General features: G+C 49.4%; 1 protein-coding gene across 2 annotated transcripts in view; it reads left to right on the top strand.

Moving 5' to 3' along the window:
- The window catches only part of LIFR (LIF receptor subunit alpha), a 682553-nt gene that overhangs the window by 562873 nt on the left and 95135 nt on the right, over nt 1-24545 (top strand). For both annotated transcript variants that reach the window (XM_078674980.1, XM_078674981.1), the window contains exon 14: nt 12290-12509. In XM_078674980.1, coding sequence (XP_078531106.1) covers nt 12290-12509 — 220 coding nt within the window. The remainder of the gene's footprint in view (nt 1-12289; nt 12510-24545) is intronic.

The raw sequence follows: 24545 nt of genomic DNA, 5'->3' as shown, positions 1-24545 counted from the left end.
AGTTTTTGGCTTTGTTAATTTCTTTTAGCCTTGCTGTACAGCTGTGTGGCTGTGCAGCAAGGCTAAAAGTAAAGTTAGAAAAAAATCACTGTGGCGTCATAGCACTTTTTTCTAACTTTATCTTTAGCCATGCTGCACAACCACACTGCTGTACAACATGGCTAAAAGACATTAGCAAATCCAATAGCTTGCGTATAGATGAGACCTATTGGCCTTGCCGTGTAAGTGGCATGTAAGAAATTCATTGTTTGTAATATTTTTTCATGTTTTAATGTTGAAACAACTTCACATCATAAACATATATTGTTTTCATAGTACATATCTTTAATTGGAAAACAGCTTTTCATCATGAATAAACAAGTACCTGAATCCGAGTTTACTACACAGTTTAGTGACACAGCTGGGCAATGTGATTACCAGAAGCGATAAATATGTACATTCCGAGTTTACTTCTGGAAAATGAGGGTTTGCATGCTAAATTGGTGCTCTCCACCCAAAATGTAGAATGTTTGGAATGTACCGCATGTTTTTTTTCCCTTACTGGTCCAACCGACCTTCATTAGGGCAAAACTGAAGAGATGCAAGGTTTACTACATAGCTCAGAATCCACTCATGCACATACAGGACTTTACCCATCATCATGCCTAATACCCTCACTTGGAGTCAGACTTTTTGTCCCAGAAGTCATTTGTGTCTGCAATAAGATAACAGTGGCCACATGTACAAAATATGTTGATAGTCGTAAACGGGCCGATGCACAGGCTCTGTCTGTATGCTACGTTTAAAAAAAAGAAAATGCTTTTTTGAAAAGCTGACACAGACATGATGGTCTGCGGTCTTGAGCCGGCCACCATCAATGTGTTTTTAGCGAATTTCCAATGAGTTACATATTGCTACCTACCTCATCAATATTAATGAGGGAGTTATATTTACGAGCCACTGAGAATCGCAACTGAAATGGAGTAGAGTTTCACATATTTCAAATTGCAATTTCTTCATCACGATTCGCATGGAATAACAATTAGGAACTCGCAATTTCTAACTTACATAAATTTGGCCCTATTACTCGCAGGAAAAGTGGAATTATCTAGGGAAATTCAGAAGCTATTCACAGCTAACACAGTAGTAAGATCATGGCTGCCAATTCACTAAAATGCCAGGGATACACAAAGTACCATCATGCATTTTTAGGGTCGCCTCTGCAAGAGCATGCTGTAGCGCATGCGTCTCGCTTGCGAGACACGGTTGTTAACAAAGAAGGGCTTGGAGCCGCCCGTTGCCTGCCATTTGTTAGACAGCATGGCATTCTTTTTTAAAGCCTGGTAATTTGTCACTGTAGGCCTAGCATCCAAATCTACCCTACTCCTATTTCTTCCACTCCAATCCACCCCACTCCGATCCAAACCACTCACCTCAATCCAAAGCACTCACCTCAATCCAATTCCACTCCAATCTACCACACTCTTATTCTCCCAGCCCGCCCCACTCCAATATGCACCACTCCAATTCACCCTACCGTATTCCAAAACAGTCTGCCCCACTCCAATCTTACCCACTCCAATCCAAAACCCAATCCAAAACAATTTGACCCCTCAAAAATCAGCCCCACTTCAATCCCCAAAAATGTTCTACCCGACTCCAATCTAAAACAATCTTCCCCACTCCAGTCTGCCTCAATCCAAAACAATTTGCCCCACTCCAATCCAAAACAAGCTGCCCTATTCCGATCTACCCACTCCAATCCAAAAAGATCTGTCAGATTCCAATCTGCTCCACTCCATTTCTCCCCACTTCAATCCAACACAATCTGCCCCATTCCAATCCAACACAATCTACCCCATTCCAGTCTGCTCCACTGCAATCTAAAACAATCTGTCCCACTTGAATCCTAAACAATCTGCCCCACTACAGTCTGTCCCACTCTAATCAGTTCGCCCTACTCCAATCTGTCACATTCTAATCCAAAACAATCTGCCCAACTTAACCGAAAACTATTTGCCCCACTTCAAACTAAAACAATCTGCCCAACTCCAATCCAAAACAATTTGCTTCACTACAATTTTCTCCACTCCAATATGCTCCAATTAATCCAAAACATTCTGCCCACTCAAATACTACCCACTCCAATCCAAAACAATATGCTCTACTCCAATTTGCCCGCACCAATCCAAAGTAATCTGCATCACTCCAATCCAGTCCACTTTGCCCCAACCCACTGACTCATCCCAATTTACCCATCTCCACTCACCCTAATCCAATCTGCCCCGCCCTACCCCAATCCAATCCACCCTACTCCAATCCAATCCACTTTACTCCCTCCCTATTCCACTTTACTCCCTCCCCATTCCACCCCACTCTAATCCAACCTACTGTATTCCAAAACAGTCTGCCCCACTCCAATCCAAAGCAATTTGCTCTCTCGAAAACAGTCTGCTCCACTCCAACCCAAAACAATCTGCCCCACTCCAACCCAAAACAATCTGCCCCACTCCAACCCAAAACAATCTGCCCCACTCCAACCCAAAACAATCTGCCCCACTCCAATCTAAAACAATCTGCCCCACTCCAGTGTGACCCACTCCAATCCAAAACAATTTTACCCACTCCGATCTAAAACAATCTACCTCACTCCGATCTGCCCCACCCTACCCCAATCCACCCTACTCCAATCCAAACCACTTTACTCCCTCCCCATTCCACCCCACTCTAATCCAACCTACTGTATTCCAAAACAATCTGCCCCACTCCAACCCAAAACAATCTGCCCCACTCCAATTCAAAACAATCTGCCTGACTCCAATCTGCCGGATTCCAATCCAAACAATCTGCCCCACTGTAATCCGCCTCACTCTAATCTGCCCCACTGCAATCCAAAACAATCTGCCCACTCCAATCCATCCCACTCCAATCCAAAACAATATACCGCACTCAATCCTCCCAACTTCATTCTGCCCCACTCCAATCCAAACAATCTGCCCACTTCAGTTTGCCCCACTCCAATGTAAAAGAATCAGACCCACTCCAATCCAAAAGAATCAGCCCCACTGCAATCTGCCCTTCTCCAGTCCAAACGAATCTGCCCTACTCCAGTCCAAAAGAATCTGCCCCACTCCGCCCCACACCAATCCAAAACCATCTCCTCAACTCCAATCCAAAACAATCTGTCCCACTCCAAACCAAAACAATACGCCCCTCTCCAATCCAAAATAATACGCCTCTCTCAAATCTACCCCACTCCAGTCCAAATCAATCTGCCTCACAACATTCTGTCCCTGTCTAATCCAACAACAATCCTCCCCATTCCAATCCACCCCACCTACTCCAATCCACCCCACAGCAATCAATCTAGCCAAATCCAATCTACCCCACTCCACATCACCCCACTCAAATCCACCCCACCCCAATCCAATCCACCCCACCCCATCCAATCCACCCCACCCCAGACCAATCTACTCCAAGCAAATCCAGTTCACCCTGCCCCAATCCAGTTCACCTCACCCCAATTCAATCCATCCCACTCAATCCAATCCACATCACTCTAATCCAGTCCACCCCAGTACCATCCAATCTGCTCAACTCCAGTCCACCACACCCTACGCCAGTCCATTCCACTCATGCCAGTTCATTCCATTCCAACAAACCCCACTCCACCTCACTTCATTCCTCCCCAGTCCACCCTATTACAATCCAGTACACCACACTCAATCAATGTCACCCTACTCCAATCCACCCCACCTCAATGGAATATGCCCTACTCTCCATTCCACCCCACCTTAATCCCATCCACATCAGCCCACTCCACCCTATTTCAATCCACCCCACTACAATCTAATCCACTGCATCCAGTCCACCTCTCTCAAATCCCCCCTCCTACACACCCCACCCCGTCTACCAAACTCCAGTCCAATCGACTCCAGTGCTATTCACTGTAATCCACTCCACTGTAACCCAGTCCAGTCCACTTCATACCCAGTTCAGTCCACCCTACTCAATCCATCCAACCCACCACACTCCAATCTAATCCACCCTACCCCAGCCCAGTTCACTCCAGTCCAGTTTACTCCAGTTCACCCCACCCCAGTTCAGTTCACTCAACTCCAGTCCAATCCACACCACTCTAATCCAATCCATCCACTCCAGTCTACCCCTTTCCAGTCTACCACATCCAGTCCAGTTTCATCTACCCCAATCCAGTGTAATCCACCTCACTCCAGTTCAGTTTAATCCACCCCACTCTGATTCACCACAGTCCATACCACCCTACTCCAATACACCTCAATCTACCCCAACCCATTTCCATCACTCCAATCCATCCACCACAAAGCCAAGTCAAGTCAAGCAAGCTTTATTCGACAATTGTCATAAAAGCATATAAACATAAAATGTTCGTCAAATTATTTAAAAGGTTTTAAATTAGAAAGCTTAAAATTCATTGTTAAAATACAACGGGGGCGTGGCCAAGACGGCGAACATGGCGGACGTAGCCTAAGTGAGCTCCGTCCCGCCATCCGCATATCCTGCCTGCATCCTACGTCGCCCCGACCGAACTGCGCCCAAAACCAGGTGGCAGACAGCGGATCCGACGGCGACGCCTCGGCGGTGACTCTGGTGTCCCGGCGGTCTGCGGCTGGGGAGATACAGCCGCCGGGAGCCCTGACGGCGAAGGGGCCTTCCTCCACGCCACAGCCGGGACCTCGATTTTGGGTTGGTCCGCCCGGAAGTGTGTGGCAGCCGGGGCGCGCCGGCGGAAGGTGCCGCTCTGGCGAAAGTGAAGTGGCGGAGAAGCGGCCGGGATCGATCTAGCCCCGCTACCGCCTGAACGCTTGGTGCAGTGGCGGCAACGCCGGCTGGGGGAAGACTGAGTTGGCGCCCGTTCTCCAGCGGAGGTGGGGTAAGGAGAGGCGGCTGGGCGTGAGGCCTAGTGGGGGAGGGGACGCTCTGGGACTGTGCCTGGCCTCACTCGGCGGCGATATCGAGCCGCGGGGCTCTGAGACACTGGAACACTAGGGGGGCGGCCGCCATACCGACCCCCTACTTGTCCCCCCCACCCCCCTCCATATTCGGACTGTGACCCTGCTGGACTCTTCCTGGGGGCCGGACAGCTGATGTGCTCCTGCTCGGTGGCCGCCTCGGGCCATGGTGAGGGGGAGTGAACTGGACGGACCACCACAGTCTGCTGGCACGGTCCTAGGCCTACAGGCGGCCCCCCCAAATTGCATTGACATTGCAGCTGAGAGGCGTGGCGCGGGTGCTGGGTTAATTGCTGCGGGCCCCGCAGCGGAGTGAGTGGCCCTGTTACCGCGTGGCTCGGCTGTATAGACCGGGCACTACCCCCTGCCACTGCACACATAGCGCCTTGCGGGAGTTCCACGGGGGTGCGCTTCATATCCAGAGATCCACGGCGGTCCGGGAGACGCTCATCATTAGAGAACGTGCACATTGTGAGGAGTACATTGGACTGCTGGTCCCTCGTGGTCGAGATCATCCCTCTGTCCGAGACATGACGAGAGGGGGCAACAGCGGCAATGCTTCTAAGCAGGGCCCGATGGACAAGTTTGCAGGACCCAGTGGGAGTGCGGGGGCGTCTGGTGGTCCTCAGAGCACGGGGCCTGACAACGCGGCGTTGATGGCGGCGATCACGCAGTCGAGGGACATGCTGGATGCAAAGATCGGAGCGGTCGGAGCCGACGTGACCTTGCTCCGACAGGACCTACGCAATGCGGTGGCACGTATCACCGAAACGGAATCCAGGATCACGGAAGTCGAGGACGATGTGGTCACTCAAGAAGAAAGTCGCCGCAATGGAGGGGATTCAGAAGGGACTTGCGCTGCGGGTGGAAGATGCGGAAGGGAGGGCCAGGAGGAACAACCTGCGCTTCGTGGGCTTCCCGGAGAACTGTGAAAAATGGAACATGGAGGCCTTCCTGACCCAATGGCTTGAGGGATGGCTCCCCCCGGACACCCTGTCGCGCTGCTTTGTGGTAGAGCGGGCGCATCGAGCACTCCTTCCTAAACCACCTACTGGAGCTCGCCCCCGCTCAGTGATTGCCAAATTGCTCAACTACCACAACAGGGACGCTATCCTGCGACAAACCCGCGCCCAGGACCCTCTAATGTTTGAGAACCACAAAATCCTTGTGTTCCCGGATTACACAAAATTGGTCCAGCAGCAGCGACAGTCGTTCACTGCAGCAAAGGCACGTCTGCGTGAGCTCAAAATTCCTTATGCTTTACTCTTCCCGGCTCGCCTGCGTGTGGTCTTCCAGTCCCGCACCCAGTTCTTCAATTCCCCGGAGGAAGTTTTTGAATGGACCGACGAGACAGTGCGAGTCAAGGTGAATACCCCCCCTAGGCGGAACTCGGATTCGTCGACCACCGGGAGACCTCCAAAGCCGCCCAGAAGGTCACGTAGCAGGAGTAACCGGAGGTCGCGCTCCCAGAAGCGCCCGCCTCCCCGCGACGAGACGGTCGAGGCACCGGAGGAGACGGACTCTTCCCCGTCGAAATCCTGACACCCTTACTTTCACGCTGACTCTGGCAACGGATATACTGGGCTGTTGAGGTACCTGGCTGGGTGGAATAGGCCTGGCGCTGCTCTTGGACATGCCACTCATTGATGGACTACATAATTCCTTACTCATGGGTGGGCAGCAGGTCGGGTGACGCTTACCCGAGGGCGGGCCTACTCCCGGAGTTCGTTCCCACGTGTTGGGTGGGAAGTTGTTAGATACTTAGTGGGTAGTTCGGTGGGATCCATTGGTGTAGTGGGTCTTAGACCTCCCGTTGGAGGTTTGTGATTGCCTGCACCGCGACAGGTACTTCAATGTTTCTGAGGTATGGGGTAGGGGGTTGGAGGGGGGGTCGTTGGTACAGATTGGGGCGGGGGAGGGGGCGTAGGGGGGGGACCGGGGTTTGGGGGCTCGGGAATCATGGGGGGGGGAGTTGGATCTAGCTCTAGCACGGTGTTTACGAGAACTTGGGGGCAACTGCATGTGCACGTGTGGTCTTGGTGGCCCGATACTCTCAAGGTTTGGGTGATTGATGGCGGCTGATGAACAGGGTGCGAGCCTTTCGCATGCTACGATGCGTATATTGAGCTGGAATGTGAGAGGGATGCTTGACAAAATCAAACTGAGTGCGGTTCTGCGATTGGGGAAGACTGAAAAAGCGGATGTTTTGTTACTCCAAGAGACGCACCTCATGGGCACAAAGGTTCTTAGTCTGCGGAGGTATGGGTATGACCAAGTGTTTCATGCTGGGTTCACGAGAGGGTCCAGGGGAGTTGCAATCTTGATTCATCGCAGGGTCCCGTACACACACGACACACAGTGGCTGGATTTGCATGGACGGTACGCGTTTGTCAAGGGGAAGCTGGGGAGTGAGCCTGTGGTCTTTGGCAGTGTGTATGCTCCACCCCCACTACAAGACGCTCTGATTGAACGACTGTTCGATATCTGGACTGACATCCCGCTTGTGTTGACGATTGTGGGAGGAGACTGGAATGACGTGATGGACGGGAGGCTTGATCGCTGTAGACCCGGCGGAGGCCGGTTATTAGATACTACTACACGACTGAGTAGGATGGTGCAAGGGATGGGATGGATTGACACTTGGCGGCATTATCATGCATGTACCCGCGAATATACCTGTGTCCGCGGTCCACAAATCCTTCTCTCGTCTGGACTACCTGTTTGTCCCACAGCCCTGGATAGGGAGAGTTGCTTCTACCTCCATACTTCCTAGGGGCCTATCTGACCACTCCCCGATTGCATTGACGTTGAGTCTAGGTGTGCGGCGACAGCCGTTTCTCTGGCGACTATCCACGTGGCATTTGCAGCGCGATGACTACCAATCGCGCATGAGGGAGGCAATAGCGCATTACTGGATAGAGAATGAGGACCCGAGTATGGTTGCCATGACCTTGTGGGAGGCCCTGAAACCTGTGCTCCGGGGCGTGGACATAGCGTGGTGCGCCGCGAATCGTAAGGCCCGCACGTTGGCCCTGGCGGACGCGGCTGCCCAGGTACGTACCCAAGAGGCGACCTGTCTGACAGGGGAGAGCGAAGACGCGGTGACTGTGTTGCTGCACCTCCAGCGCTCTTACACCTCCTTATTGCTAGATGAAGCCAGACAGAACTGGCTAGCTACGCAGAGTCTCATTTATCAATGGGGGGACAAATCCAGCACGATGCTTTATAGGCTGTGTCAGGATACCTATCAAGCCCAGCCCTTGCCGGGACTCTGTGATGCCGCCGGAAATCCTATATCAGCTCCCGAGATCCTGGCCCAAACCTTTGCCCAATATTACGAGACGCAATATGCCCCCCAGGACTCCCTCCCGGCGGAGGAGATCGATAGATTCCTTGCGGACCTTCCGCCCCGGGCGCTCTCGGACGAGGTTAGGGATCAACTGGACCTCCCGCTGTCTGCTGAGGAGCTGGGAACAGCTCTAGGCGGACTAAACACGGGCAGGGCCCCTGGGCCCAATGGGTTCCCCTGTGAATTCATGAAGTTGTTCCATCTCCAATTGGGGCTGCGCTATAAGAAAGCCCTGGAAGTGGCCAGGGACCGTGGCAGACTGCCGGCGGACTGGCGACATGCCGAGATCGTGGTTTTTTGCAAGCCAGGGAGGCCCCAAGATAGTCCCGAATCTTATCGTCCGATATCATTGCTGAACTTCGAGGCGAAACTACTGGCAAAGGCTCTGGTGAATCGCCTACTCCCATATATTACGGACTTGATTCATGCGGACCAGGCGGGCTTCATGCCCCACAGAGCGACAAGACATAATATACGCCGCGCGCATTTAGTGGTAGAAGCGGTACGGCGGCGGGCATCCCTGCGGCCCTCTTACTGGCGGACATTGACCACGCCTTTGACTCCTTGAGCTGGCCATATCTTCGAGCGCTCCTCCTCCGGCTTAATCTGGGCCCGCGCTTTTTGTCGTACATTCACTTGCTGTATACGGACCTGACGGCAGCGGTCAGGGTTGCGGGGGCGGTCTCCAGTTCATTCCCCATTGGTCGGGGCACCCGACAGGGATGCCCCCTCTCACCTTACCTGTTCGCCTTGGCTATGGAGCCGCTTGCGGCTTGGGTGCGGATGGACGCTCAATTGCACGGAGTAGAATGGGTGGGAGGCCCATCCGATAGTATTGCACTCTATGCTGATGATGTGCTCTTTTTCCTCACAGACCTCGATAAATCGGGACCGAGGGTCCTGGACATAATGCGCATTTTCGGGGAGGTGTCCGGTCTTAGGATCAATGTACGGAAGTCGAAATTGTGGGTCCTGGGTGACCGGGGGACCCTGGGCCCTTGGGCCTCGGCCTTGCAAGAAGCGGCGGGAGGCCTTAAATATTTGGGTGTCTTCTTGACGGACGTTCCGGGAGTGTCATGGTCCCGTAACATAGTGCCAGTCTGGGACAGAATCCGCTCAGATATGCAGACGTGGTCCAGGATGCCCCTGAACGTCTATGGCCGCTCGGCCATCTTCAAGATGGTAGCCCTACCCCGTATTCTCTACCAATTGCAAAACCACCCGTATCCAGTTTTGGCGCACTGGTTTCGGCAGGTGAACTCTGCCTTGGGTCGATTCCTGTGGACTGGGGGAGCAGTAAGAGTGGCGCTCCGTACCTGCTTCCTGTCGACCTACTGTGGGGGGCTGGCCACCTCGGACGTCCAATCCTACTATCAGGCGTCACACCTGCTTGTCCTTAACGAATGGTGGTATGGGGATCGGGGAGACCCGACCTATGCCCTGGAAAGGTATTTGATGGACCGGGACACGCTCCATACTATCCTGTACTCGGCTGCTCTCCGGAAACGACTCCCGATGGTCACTCAGGTGGTCTTCAGAGTGTGGCGCGACGCTCTCCGCCGCATGGGATGGTGGAATAGGCTAACGGGTGAGACTCCCCTGTGGCACAATGGGAGACTGCCCGGTTTGGCTTCCCTGCGGGGCTTTGAAGGTTGGGATGCTATTGGCATCTCGGCACTGGGCCACGTATTAAAGGGCACAGTCCTCAAGTCGTTCCAGGCATTGCGGGTAGAATTTGACATGCCCCAGTCTCAGTTCTTTCGATACCTGCAGCTCAGACACGCCCTGACCCCCGCAATAGCGAACTTAACGTCTTTGCCGGAATTCAGTCCTTTGGAAGCTAAAGTATTTATGGGGGAATTGGAGACAAAGAAAATTTCAACCATATACCAAACGCTGGTTACCCATTGTTCCCCCTCCCTTGATAATCTGGGGGCAGTTTGGGAGGGTGAGCTGGGGGAGTTGGAGGAGGAGGACTGGAGGGAAGCCCTGGAGGCCCCTAGGGGGGCAGCAATAGCAGTGCGCCTGCGATTCATCCAATTTAAGTACCTGCATAGAGCATATTATACAAGAGAACGGCTGTGGAAAGCTGGACTGATAGCCTCCCCGGAGTGCCTGAGGTGTGGGAATGCGATAGGCTCCTTCTTACATACGGTATGGGGATGCGTACGGCTGCAGAGATGTTGGACTGGTGTGTGGGACTGTCTGGAGGAAGTACTGGCATGGGACCTCCCTCGCACGCCGAAGTTGGGCCTCCTCCATGTTATGGAGCAAGTAGGGGGTAACAGATATAAACGCCACTTGCTCCTGTTGGGTCTTACAGTGGCCAAGAGGGACATAGCCCAGGCTTGGAAGGCACCCAGAGCTCCGCTGGTGGGGTGTGGAAGCGAGGCATGGACTTCAACATGGGCCTGGAACGTCCAATCTTTGAGGCCAGGGGCTGCCCTAGAAAACACTATCGAATCTGGAGGAGATGGGCGGATTATCGGGGCCTCCTGCTGGACCCCCCAGCGACAAGAGACACAAGTCTGGACCTTGTTAGTTCTGCCCCTGAGTGAACTGTACCACATGCTGCTGTTAGGATCCCTCAGATTATGTTCTAGACAATGTAAACACCGTGCAGGGTGGGGGGTGGGTGTTGGGTTGGAATACGGGGTGGGGGGCTTGGGTAAACGTTGTTTTCACTGCCTTCCTGATGCTACGGAAGCGGTGTCTTGTTTATATTCTGTCAACAACTGAAACCCAATAAAATTTGTTCTGAAAAAAAAAAATACAACATGATTTCATAGGTACTAAAGTGCATGTTAATTTAGATCATCTCAAAAGGGGTTACCCCAACAACAATTTGCTTCTGATTGCCCAAGCCCATCCTAGGAACTTGGCCACAGCTGTGAACACAGGGGGATTGTTACTGGTGCAAATTATTCTACCTGCAACCATACCACTCCTAGTGCCCAATAGCTTGCACATGGGTCGTAACCATATACGGCGTGGGGCTATATACACAGGGCATTCAAAAAGTATGTGGTTTAATTGTTTCCGAGGCGGCCACCACAAAGCAATCCAATCCACCCACTCCAATCCACCCAATCAAATTCACCTCACCCCATTTTAGTCCACTCCAATCCAATCCACCCTATCCAGTCCATCCACCCCAATCCACCCCACTCCACAATCCAATCCACCCCAATCAGCTCCAATCCAATTCATCCCACTAACTCAATCCACTCCACCCCATCCCACCCTACTCCAAGCCACTCCACTCAACTCTATACCAGTCCACCCTACACCACTGCACTCTAAGCCACTGAACTCCACTCACCTCTCAACACTCTACTTCAACAAATCGAGTCCACAACACTCTACTTCCACCACTCCACTCTAGAACAGTCTACGCCACTAACATTTAGACATGCGGAACAGCAGCCACACTGGTTTACAAATTGGCAAAAAAATCATTGCCAAAGCCAATAGCTCCTATATAGGTGAGACCTATTGACTTTGCCAGAGCTTTTTTTTTTACCTCTGCTGGCACTACAGGGTTCATCCTTTTTCCCACCTCTAGCCTCTTATTAGCCTCCTATTTGCATCTGATTTTCTATTACAGGAGACAGTATGAACAATAAACAGTACTCCAGATCCCTCTTTACTTTGTGTTACTGCTGCTGCCTTTATGACCCCTGACATCAGATGTAACAGAGGTAGTGCCAGGGTATCCTACGGAACACATGGCAGCTACACTCTAAGTGACCGTTGTCGGTGAGACAAAGCTACTCAAAGTATAAGCTTTATGAATTGTGCCCACGTTTCTCAGCTTATCACAGGTGTCCTAGTTTAAAGGAAGCATCCACTGAAATTCTCCATTTACCTTCTATTCTTATGCTACCATTATGTCTTGTTCTTTCCTCAACATTCGGTGATTTTAATTATTTTCCTTACATTTGCTTTACATGTTGTTTTTTGTTCTTAGCCTTTACCTCAAGATGCGGCCAATGGGGAGATCCTTAATTATGAAGTCCAGTGGATGGCACTGAATGGGAATTCTTTGCCGGAGAGACGCCTTGTTGGTATCCCGCAGACCACTACACAGATAAAGCTTACCAACAAAGATTACATGATCAGTGTTGTGGCAAGTAACACTGCTGGGGTTTCTCCCCCTGCAAACCTATCTACACTAGAGCTTACAAGTGGTGAGTTTTCAATGTGGACTCAATTATTGCTGTGCAGTTGAATTGGTGCAATATTTTGCATCACTTATTTTTTTAATGCATTAATTTCATGGACTCCATGCTTTTTAAATTTGGTTTATGGTAGCATTTAAAACAAAACCAGCGGATGGTATGAATTGCTATATACGGAATCATTATTGTAACACAATTGATTGAGATTTATTTTTTTTAAACGTTGTTTAGTGTGGGAAAGTGGTACCAATATTTATGTCACCGGAAGGTGCCCCTTCTTGACATGGTCACCTCCACTTTTCCCCGGTACGTGAATATTCTCAACTTCAAGTGCACTGGGTTCCTGCTAACTAGGTCCAGAGTGCCAAATCTCTTTCCCGAAACTCTAAAATTGTTCCCCCACCTGACTATACCTATAGAACTCTCTACAAGTCCCTAGTAAATGGTACCTCTGGTTTCTAGGGCAGGAGATACTAAAGAAGGGTATCCAGGGGCTGCTGCACAAATTTTGCCATCCTAATAGACTCCTCACCAAACACATGGAATACTACCACTGCAGGCTGCATGTTTTGGTGTAGACAAAAGTTAAAATACAACATGTTACACATCCCTCTGTGCCACGTCCCGTAACACTGCATGTAGTATTTGTAAGTCACCCCTTCAGCAGGCCTTGCAACCCTAAGGCATGGTGCTCAATATTACATGTAAGGGCCTACCTGCACTAGCAAATATGCCCCTGGGCTGCTCAGTTCCACTACTGCCAGTGCAAGTGAACAAGGAAGCCATTTTAGAACATGTTCTGGACACTGGTGAAAACAAGTTTCCCAGCTACATGATGGCTTCATTGAAAATATGAATGTTTAGTATCAAACATCTCATATTCACAAAGCCACCTTGATTCTAGTGGTGGATTGGTGAATACATGCACACAGAGGGCACCTTAGAGGTGCCCCCTGAAAACCTACCAGCCTCTGGTGTGTTGACTGACTGGTCTCTGCCTGCCTTCCAACCAAGACAGATTTCTGACCTTCCAGGGTGAAGGCATTTGCTCTCAGGAGGTCAGAAACAAAACATGCAATGGAGGAGGGTGTTCACTCAGAATGGGATACTGATTAGCACTCCTAGGCCGGCAAGCTTCACAGAAGCTCCCGGCTTTGAATTGCAAATCTGTGTCCCTTCACAGGAGATGAGGCTGACCCCCTTTGTCTAGAGCACTGGGAACCTGGACAGCGGGGAAATTAGCTAGTCAGGTGCTCACAAAGGAACTCTGGGATAGGGTTATGCACACTTCCCACAGGAAGTGGTCATATAGGGGGCATAGTGTCACCAAGGGTCAGTAGCCCATAGGCTATCACCCTACACTCCCCTAATACCCATAAATTCAGTGTTTAGGGGGTCTCTGGCACCTGACGATCAGATCTGGCTGAGCTGACAGAGATGAAAAAGGACGTGAAGAGTTGCATCCTGCAAGAACTGAAGCCCCAGCAACTGACTTGGGGCCAACCCTGCTGGCCTGCCTGCTGACTTTGACAGTTGTGCCAAAAGTCGACATATCCAGCAGCTGCTACGTCCCTGAAGCCTGGGAGACCTGCGAGCACTTCATCCAGGAACCAAGACCTCCCGAGAAGTAGCTTCCCTTCAACCTGGAGGCATCCAAAGACTCCTCTGAGGACTTGGTAACCACTGGAACCTGATGCCTGAAGACACCACTGCACCCTTTGCTCTAAGCCCGATAGAAGTAGGCCAACGGTGTCAACGAGGTCCCCCAGGCCTCCATGGACAGAGTCCACTGTGGTTTCACCCTTAGTGAACTTTGAAGTTGTCTGCAGCCACTGTACGCAGGCCCCCTCTACTGCAAAAATTCTATGTAAGAAAAACCAGACGCCTAAAGACTCATCTGCACCGGTCGCCCCTGGCTGTGGAGAACAGGATCATAGATGTCCCTACATCTCGGAGCATCATGAGGTCTGAGCCCCCCTGTTGCTTCAGCCTCACTGGCCTCCCAGTCCGAGCTTGCAGCCCCTTTTTACATTGAGACCGATCCCTATAGCGAAACAATGGCCCCCAATGCTTTTTTGCACCTCTCCACCCGGCCACCCTATTTGCATTGGTGGAGTTCTGCTGGTGCTGCCTTGGGCCTTACCCACCACTCACCGTAACTCCTGGAGATTGGACTCGTAAGTTGCTCGAACACACTGCCCCTCAGAAGAGCGCCTAAGGATTGCCATTACAAGCCGCCTCTCCACTCATAAGGGAACCCCTGGGACTCTTAATACAATATATTTCATTTTGAAATATCATATTAAGGGCCAGCTTCCTACAATATTCATGTCCCAATTTTTACCACCTTTTTATGTTCCTCATTTAGAATGCCAAATTTAATAGCCTTTATTAAATGCATTTTGTTATCTTCTGTATCACTGAATGCACAAATGAAGATCCTTATGTTTTGTGTAGAGGACAATACATTGTGAAATTTAAGTGGGGTTTAGGTTTTGATTTGGAACTACAACAGCACTTTTTATGGTGCTCAGTGAATTTCTTAGAATAGAATTTTTCTTATGAGAACTTAACGTGTGCACTACCATTATTTTAAATGTCTTATCTTTGAATATACTTGGGTGGTTGTGTGTGTGTTTGTAAATACTTCATATTTAGTTGTTTTCATACCTCAAAAACACTGTACATCACAAGGATCCATGAAATATGGAACATATTTCACAAGACCCTGAGAAATGTGGAAAATACTTTGCAGGTGTCTGTGAAATATTGGTTTCATCATTATAATGAGAGACCAAATCTCCAGTGCCTTACCATTGTCCATAGTTCAATTGTTCTGTTCATGAAAGGTGAACAAAACCTGAAAATTCTAATTATATTCAATGCCCATGCTCATTCTTGCCCATGCTCATTCACACTTTTATAAAAATATTTTCTTGTGTAAAATGTTTAATTTCTAGTTACTTCATTATTTTTCTCCTCTTTTTTACTAAAGCTATCCAAACAGTCCAACGCAGTTGTGAGAAAGGGCCATCTTTCTTCCATGGTATGCCCCCACTTTTTGCTGAATTGCTGATGTGCTTTGACTGAGTGTGCCCTGGGATCCTGCCAATCAGGGGCCCAGGGCCTGTGTTCCCTCCCTAAAACTGTGTTGAAACTAAAACCCAATTGGCATCTCTGGCCACATGTCAGTCGCTGCCAAATGATACCCTAGGTACCCAGGGCATTGTGACCAGAAAAGACTTCTAAGGGCTGCAGCACTTATTGTGCCACCCTTAGGGCCCTGTACCCTGACACACTGCCTTTGCAGGCTGAGTGTCCTGGTGCAGAACTAAACAATGAGTCGACATGGCACACATTCCTGTGTGCCATGCCCACAAACCCACTACCCTGGCATACATCAGTCACCCCCCTAGCTGGGTGCGCTATGTGGGCACAGGTGCATGAGCCCAGTGCCCCTACAGTACCCAGGGTCATTCCTGGGCACTGTAAGGACAGTGATGCCATTAAGAGTATATGGTGCTGGGAGGTTGTCATTACGACACAGCACCATGATGGCTACACTGAAGACTGAGAAGTTTGATATCAAACTTCTCATCACATTAAACCCACACTGATGCCAGTGTGGGATTTAATGCCAAATGCACTACAAATGGCATCTTAGAGGTGCCCCCTGAAACCTAACCAACTCCCAGTGTCCTGACTGCCTGGCTACCGAGGCTGCCACCACTGACATGTTTCTGGACCCCTGGGTTGAGCGCTTGCCGCTCGCGGGGGCCTGAAATAATGCACATCCTGGGGCGAAGTGCCAAGCCTCCACCCCCAGGATGGGCAGGGGAAAGTCCAAATTCAAGCCGCCTTTTGTGAGCTTCCCCAGGCCAATTGCTGTACTCCGCAACTGGCCCCCACCGGTTCTGACCCCTGCTCTGGTGGGAAGGCAGGCGGGAAACTCTAGGTGAGGAAAGGGGGTGTGCCAGCCTGTGTCAACTCCACCCCTCAGGTCTGAGAGGCGAGGTGAAGCACAACTCCGGGCTACCGCCATCTTGAGGATGGGGAGCCCTACCCAATCAGAGCTAGGCCCCTGCCCCCCTCCCACAGGAGAGGAGCAGGATAGGGGGTGTATTCAGAACAGGGACCCATTGGTCCCTGCCCTTGCCCTACCTGTAACACCCCTAAATTTAGTATTTCGGGGCAACCTGAACCTTCCTTCCTCAGATCCCGATTTTGAAACAAGAAGAAGAACAAGAAACAAGAAGACCTGCCGTGCAGCTGCTAACAAGAGGACGACACCAACTGACTTGGCCCCAGCCCTACCGCCCTGTTGATCCTTGAACCTGCTCCTGCTAAAATCCTGGCGTCTCCTTCGGACAGCAACCTCGAAAACCCCGGAGGACCTGCCTGCCTTACTCATCTAAAGATTTAGACTCCCATGAGCAGTGGTTCTGCTCAAACAGCAACAACCCCTGCTGCCAGCCAGGAACCGCAAATCCAGCACACACTGCACCCGCAATCCAGTGCCCAAAGACCCTTCTCGAGGATCCTGACGACGCCGGCAGCCTCACAACCAGGGACCCCTCCAACCGCGACCAGCTGAGGGTAAGATTTCCTGACGTCCAAAGACACGCCTGCACCAGGCGCCCCACAGCCCCATGTGCCCAACTCCTGGGTGTTCACCTATACTACATGATCCCAGCTTACCTCTCGAAATGGTGGTCGCACATGAAGAATCTCCGTCCCCGAGCCTGCAGCCTTGGTTCAACTTCCAAGTCTCCCATTTAATAACATTCGGCGCCCGAAGGCCCAAAAGCACCCTGCACCCAGCCGCCCGAGTGCCGCTGGAAGTGCAGCAACTACTCTACTCTTCTTCCCCACTTGCCCTGTGTAAGTGACCAGAAGCTTAGCTCCCACAGCCGCGTGGCCTGCCTAATATCTGCTTCCAACGGAGGGCCCCCTTTCCTCCATAGGATAACATTGAGCCTACTCTCTCTGCACCCGGCTGCCCCAGTGCCGGTGAGGGTGCAACAACTGTACCTACCTGACCCTGGGAGACCCCTGAGTCTCAGCCCAGAACCTTAACTCTGCCAGTTGAGTACTTACCCAAAATCCGATAACTCACTTTTCTTCCACAGGGTAACATTGACTGGTTTCACTTGGAAATTCTTCTAAGTGTGGAGTTTTGAAACTTTAAAATATTCATCTAAAATCAGCCAAACAACGAATTCCGATGTACGCACCCGTTATCAGTAGAGATCCCAGTGCTGTATCTTTCAGCCCAGCACTGAACCTGAAATTATAATCGTGATTTACTGTTTACTCAATTTTCCTCCATAGGAAACCATTGTCTGGTTTTCACCAGAAAAACTTCTAAGTGTCCAATTTCTAAACTTACAAATATTCCTTAAAAGTCGCCTGTATGACTTAAACGCATTATTTCAATTGTTTACAGGAAACACACCAGTTCTGGATCCAGGATCCAACACTGAGTAAGAAAAAGTAATGATAACACTACTTACCTGCCAAGTGAATTTCCTCCCATAGGATAACATTGGTGATTCTATGTGAAAAAGTTTCTAAGTGTCAACTTTTAAAATACAATAAGATTCCTTAAAAATCACAACTGTAACCAAAACGCTTTTACTCAATTGTTTACGGGAGATGTCCCAGGACTGAATCTAGGATCCAGTCCTGTGGTTAGAAAAGTAATCCATAAAGTAATCTATTGCATTTAACTAGAAAGTCCCATTGAGCTCAATGTCACATTGTGTTTGAAATTGTGTTGCCTATTGCAACAACTGTAGCTATTGTATTAAAAAGTAGTCTATTTCCTATTTGAAAAGTATTTAACTAAAGTAACTCATACTGAGAAAGTATATTTTGATACCTATTGTTGGTTCTAAAATAAAACAACAATATATTTTTATACAAAACAATTGGCCTACAGTTCAGTTCTTGAGTGTGTGAGACCATTTGCTGACTGAGTGTGTACAACAAATGCTTTACACTGTCCTCTGATACTGCCTTACTGCTCAACCAAGCTACCACTTTAGAGAGTAAGGTTAAATCTAACCTTAGCCTCTGCCATACCTCTGGGGACTGTGGACTCTGTGCACACTGTACCTTACTTTGGTCCAGTATATACAGAGCCACTTTCTTACTGCAGTATTTCAATTACCGCCTTCAAAAAACATTTAACTGAAAAAAGCTATTTGTCCCAAAATAGACGTAATAATATATTTATAACGTGTGGGCTACTGTATAGTATGTTTTGCTTTGCCACCTTAGGATTCTTGTGAAATGTAAAACCTAATGGGGTTTAGGCCTTATTGATTATGATGTGTAGTTTCACTAGAACCCTTTAATTGCAGTAAAGTCCCATATTACACAGTTACTCATTAGGGCTTCACTCGAAGGTCAATAATGGGTAATTTTGCTCAGAAAATTAACATATCGCTCAGAAAATTACTGACAAATGACACTTAACATGCAGTTATGGTCAGAAACCTCAGCCGTATTGTCACTGAAATTATCCAGTTATGAGTAGTTAAGCACACATGATTGACAGTACATTTTAGCAATGAAATCACAAACAACATCAATGACATCAAGAGACTTGGCACTGTGCATCATGAGGTTTGTGCTTAAAATTCCATTATGGATTCATGAATCTGAAAAAAACAAAGTCAACCTTTATGGGCCAAACCGTATCCCCTGTAAGGGATGGCCACCCAGGCAGTTTGTGCTTGCAAATATTTCAACCTCGCACCTAAAAATCACAGCCTGCCCTTGAGTAAGCAGTTTCAGAGGAGTTTAAGTCTTACCCCACACCCAAAAAAGAAAAAGCCCAGGAAGCAATCTGCACCTCTACTCGCACAGTCATCTTCATGGTCACCATCCCCTGCACAGTCTAAACACACAGATTCAGATTAGGTCCCCACTGCAGATCAGCCATGAATATATGAAGACCCAATACCCGCAGATGGCGAAGGTGACCCTTGAATGACCATCATGTGGACCCCTCAGGTGATCCGTCTTAGCAGTAATACCCAGTGAGGCCATCCCTACCCGATAACATAAACACATAACAAACTTTTATGCAATCGGCAGCAGATCACCACAAGCTCAAGCTCAGTGTAGTGGAAGAAGAAAATGACTTTATCCTTGAGGCACTCTAAAAAATTTGAGCCATCCGTACAAGTTTGCCAGTGCTGAAGAGTGTACTTAAATGCTCCACTAGAATTTCAGGGGTCCAGCAGAAACAAAAGTCAAATCACATTTAGGGTGTCGAATAAGTATAAAGCTTTTTTGCAAGACCCTGTATACCTTAGAGAACGTGTCCCATCTAATTCACTTGGCATACATACTGCACGAACAAGGGCTTTGATGTATGCAGTATACTCCTTCACCTGATGTGGGGGATGGGGGGCAAGAACATCATTGGCACAGGAAAGTGGTTAGCAGTGGGGGCAGCTACACAGTGGCGTGTTACTAACTGTGGTGACTTGTTTTAAAGATATGACTGTTATCAGTGGGAGGAGATGGAGGAGCTGGTTAAGCACCATCGGGACGCTTACAAAAAGCAGGGGGAAAAGATCATCGTGATGGGCAAAATAATTTCAAATGCTTATACATGGAGTGTTACAGATATTGATGATTCTGTGTCCAAGGAGACCAGTATGTATGTATGTATATGGTATTTCTATAGGTATTTCTGTACTGCAAACCTAGCCAAAAGTCAGCAAAGTGCTGTACTTGGTCAAAAGCAAGCTTAATGTCTGCACAGTTAATGGATAGTAATGTTGTGTTCTTTAAAGAACTGAGTCTTCAACTCTTTCCTAAATTGGAGCAGCATTTGGGCAGTCCTGATGGATACATAGATCCTGCTAAATAGATAGAAAAGGCCAGTTGTTTTGTGTTTTTCTGTATTACACTTACTTTGCATTCTGTTGGTGTCCTGGCTGTTCCGAAAAGCCACTAGAGGTGGTAAGCTGGTCTGCAAGATGAGCACCAGTGCTAGTTGTTTTGGCTTTGTAGGTGATACAGCTAAATTTGAAGATAGTGCGGCTGGCAACGGGAGCCAATGGAATCCATCATGGGGCTGTCATATGATCATATTTTTTCTGGCCCTGATGGAGTCTTGGAGGTCATAGAGTAGGGCCTTACCACCATCCAGATGCAAGAGTACACAGGTTTGAACAGTAATACTGAAGTCGCTTTATGGAAGAAACTGTTTGACTTTCTTTAGAAGAGGGAGCTAGTACCAGGCAGTCTTTTTTTCTAACAATGTTATTTGAGGGAGAGGTTGGTGTTCAGGGTGATGTTATGTGATTTGGCATTCAGTAAATGTTGTGCTTTGAAACCATCAAGGTTCATGCCATTGAGCCAAGTTTGTGCTTTTTGTTATTCTTGTCAAATAGAAATGTTATCTTAGTTGGGGTGAGCCTTAGGTAGGCTTTAGACATCCAGTTCTCGATGATGTGCAAGCAGTGGCATTGAATGTCTAAAGCAGAGTAGACTTTCCAGTAGAGTTGTGGCTCATCGGCATATTGGTGAGTCTTGATGCTGTTACCTGTGAGTTGAGCACCAAGCAGCTCCAGTACCACTAGCACGTCTGCTTTACTACCACATCAGGCTTATAGTGTCTAGATTCCGGCCCGAGGTGTATTTATTGGTTTGCCATTTACTATTACTATTGTGGAGGAAGGGGAGAGGAATCATGGCTCACCTAAGCGTTAGCCTCTTAAGATTTATGGCCCCTCCCCACACTTTGTTTTGTTTAAATATTTTTATTGGGTTTTAGCTTTCATTGCAACATTTTTAGTTCAGTGCAGTAGTGCAATGTTACGAAAGATACATTAACAAGCCGAACCAAATACATAATTCCATACATACGTATTGTACTGTCCAACTGTTATTAAGTTGATTGGTCCACGTGTACATATTTCATGTTACTGCAATGTCTGTGTCGTACACATTATAATGAAGATCTGTCGGGGAAGGTGGACACACCCTTCTTAACGCAACAGTGACCCTGCGTCTCCGCTTTATGTATTATCCGTCTCTTCGGGTGTACCTGACGGGGGTGTCATGATGTGTGTCTCTTTATGTTGCCGTGTCGACCTTATCTAAATGCGTTCCCAAGTATTCTCTGGTGGGGTACCCCTCCAGTGTGAACTAGTAAACTTTTTGTAACCGTTGGAGTAAACCATAGGGAGGGAGGAACTAGAGGGGAGTGGGAAGTTTCCAACTGTGTTTAGGTGGGATTGCTCGTATCTCTGGATACTTGTTTCAGTTAGGTGTGGATGTCCGGTAGTATGCGCGGGGTGGAGGGGACCGATTAGCTCAGGTCTCTGTGGTGGTCCTTACTCCAACAGGGGGGTGACCGCTCTGTGGGGGTACCCTTCTCGCGTGGGCCCGGGGTGATTGGCTTGGCCCCTCCCCACACTTATCAATAAAAAGCATATTATACTCTGCACATCTGATATCTGCCTCTTTTTATTTAAGACCGAGTTCAACATAGAAAACACTCTTTAGGAAACCTCATTTTTGCATATCTCCTACCGCCTAAACCAATTTGCAGTAAACCTTGGGGAAACCAGAGTAGTTAATGCAGGCTTTTAACCTATCACAGTTGTTACAGATTGAACAAAGAGAACAAAGTGAATCAATGAAATCCAGTTGGCAGTTTTATCCTTCGATTTCTTTGATTTGTAAACATGCTAATATTTGCAAACAAATGCTAAGAAAAACACACATTTTTGATTATTTTTTTAATTAAATAAATTAATTAACTTTAGATGTACATGAATATTGAGAGGATGAAATCAACCACAATGTTGGAGTGTTTGTGATACACTATCTATAAGAAGACGTAGAGATCCACATTAGTAGGAATCTTCTCCTCCTCCCACCGTCCCGGCCTGACCATGAGGGAAAATAGCAGGCCATAGCCATTGCCCGATAGATTAGAGGTCAAAGGAAAACAGAATCTCTGGCTTTGCCAATTTAACAGAGATTATTTTGCTGGCTGCGTCCACTTTACCATCTCCTTCAAACTTTTCACCTGTGAGGGTATCCAGGCACTGGAGCAGGAACGTAGGTCGGGCGGTGTTCTAATTAAACAGCCAGGTCTTCCGTTTCTTGTGAAAGTTGAGTAGCGAAGGGCGGTCCTGATGTGTTTGAGGGAGTTAATTGCATGTCTTGGCGGCGATTTAGGAGAAGGAGTGCCCTAATCACTTGCTTCTGTGGATGCGGGGGACACTTGTTAGGGCGAGTGAGGCGGAGTGTAGCTGTCTGGTTGTATGGTAGAGTTGAAGTCAGTTGTTGAGTTACACAGGTCTGTTGTTGTGGAGTGCTTGGTAGGCGTAGACGAGTAGCTTTAATAGGCACCTTCCCTGGATGGGTTGCCAGTGGAGAGGTAGTAAGTGATGTGCGCATTTCTGCGGTGTCTAGGATGAGTCTGGCAGTAGTGTTTTTAGATGCCAGCATAGAGCACTTTTTGGTAGTCTAGTCTGCTGGTTATGAGGGCCGGGTGACAGTACGTCTTGTGGACGTGGGAAGCCATTTGAAAATGTTGCTGAGTATGAGGAAGCCGCATGAGGTCACTGTGTTCACCTGTTTATTCTTTGTGAGTTTGTTGTCTATGATGAAATGAGGTTTCTGGCCTGGTCTTTGGGGATGGGTGTGCTTCCCAGTGCAGCTGCCCACCAGGAGGAGTCCCATGGGAAGCTCATGTTTCTAAAGATCAGGGTCTTCACCAAAAAATATGGGTTTGTTGTTCTTTCCTCAGCCTTGCCTAAAGGTCAAGCATTAACCCTGCCTTGCTGAAGGACAGAGATAGATATTTGTTTTTGCTTCACCCAGTACATGACCTTCTCAATCATGACCAAGTGTTGGCGAGTTTGATGTTACCACTAACCCCTGCCCAGAGACAGAAAGGGATGTTTACATTTTAAACTCTCCTAGACATGCCCAAGGGCTGGCAGGGTTATTGTTGCCCCTACACCTTCCCCAGTGGCAGAAGGATATTGCTTTATTTAGAACTTTCTATATCTTTGTCAAGGGCTAGAAGTGGATCTTCGTTCCTCCATGTGTTTTCCTTTGTTTTGTGCCAGGGTGGGAGTTAATTTGGTGTTTTTCACCTTGACCAACAGTGCAGGGGATTTTCTAGTGCGCCTTTGTGGATGGTAGATAGGAATGTTTAGTCAGGGGGGCGTGGCCACGAGCTGAGCATGGCAGACGTGCTCTAGGGTAGCTCCGTCCGAAGCCCACAACACGAGTAAAATATCCTATACACCCGAACCCACAAGCCGCCCAACTTACCCCTGAAACACACCGGAGCCCGGGGTGATCACGAGACGATCACGAGTGAGGGTGAGACACCTCGGAAGGCCGGGACAGAGGAGCGCCATCTACGGGGCCTGACACATCGGCTGAAGCCGCGGCCCACAGTGGAAAGTACCGCCGCCGGGGTAGCGCCTGATCGCCGAGACCCAGCGGAACGGTGAGACGCGACTGGAGGGGGGATCCGGAGTGCCGAGACGCAGCCAGACACAGCGGTGCCCTGTGGAGACCAGGGAAGCAGACCACGGGGGTGAGCCAAGCGGAGAAGAGGGATTTCGGAGGCCGCGCGGAGGCGGCGCCGGCCAGGCAGAGTTGGAGCGCGAAGCCCGGCGTCCGCACCCGCCAATACACGCACGCTGTCAGGGGCACCGGGACTGTCCGTCGAGGTGGAGGGACCGCCGAAATCTAGCCACCGGGCCCCTGACCCCAACTGAGCAGGGCGGCTGCCTGGGGACTGCCGCGGAAGCACGGCCGCCATCTTGTCCTGGATTGCCGAGCCTACGGCAAGACTCCCGGCACTACGTGCTTCGCTGGGGCTGCGAGGGTCGGAGCAGACCGACAACAGCACGGGGCGCCATAATTACCAGGACTCCCGGTAATCCCATCGCCAGACCCCCGACCTTGCATACATGGGATTTCTACATAGCGCCAGAAGCTGCTAACATTGCCACCATCTTGTCTTGGGCGGAGGCGCCGCCGCGCCTG

Source organism: Lissotriton helveticus, chromosome 2_1 (genome assembly GCF_964261635.1).
Source record: "Lissotriton helveticus chromosome 2_1, aLisHel1.1, whole genome shotgun sequence".
Classification (NCBI taxonomy): Eukaryota; Metazoa; Chordata; class Amphibia; order Caudata; family Salamandridae; genus Lissotriton; species Lissotriton helveticus.
The sequence above is the reverse complement of the archived record's forward strand: the minus strand, read 5'-3'. Positions and strand labels throughout refer to the sequence as shown.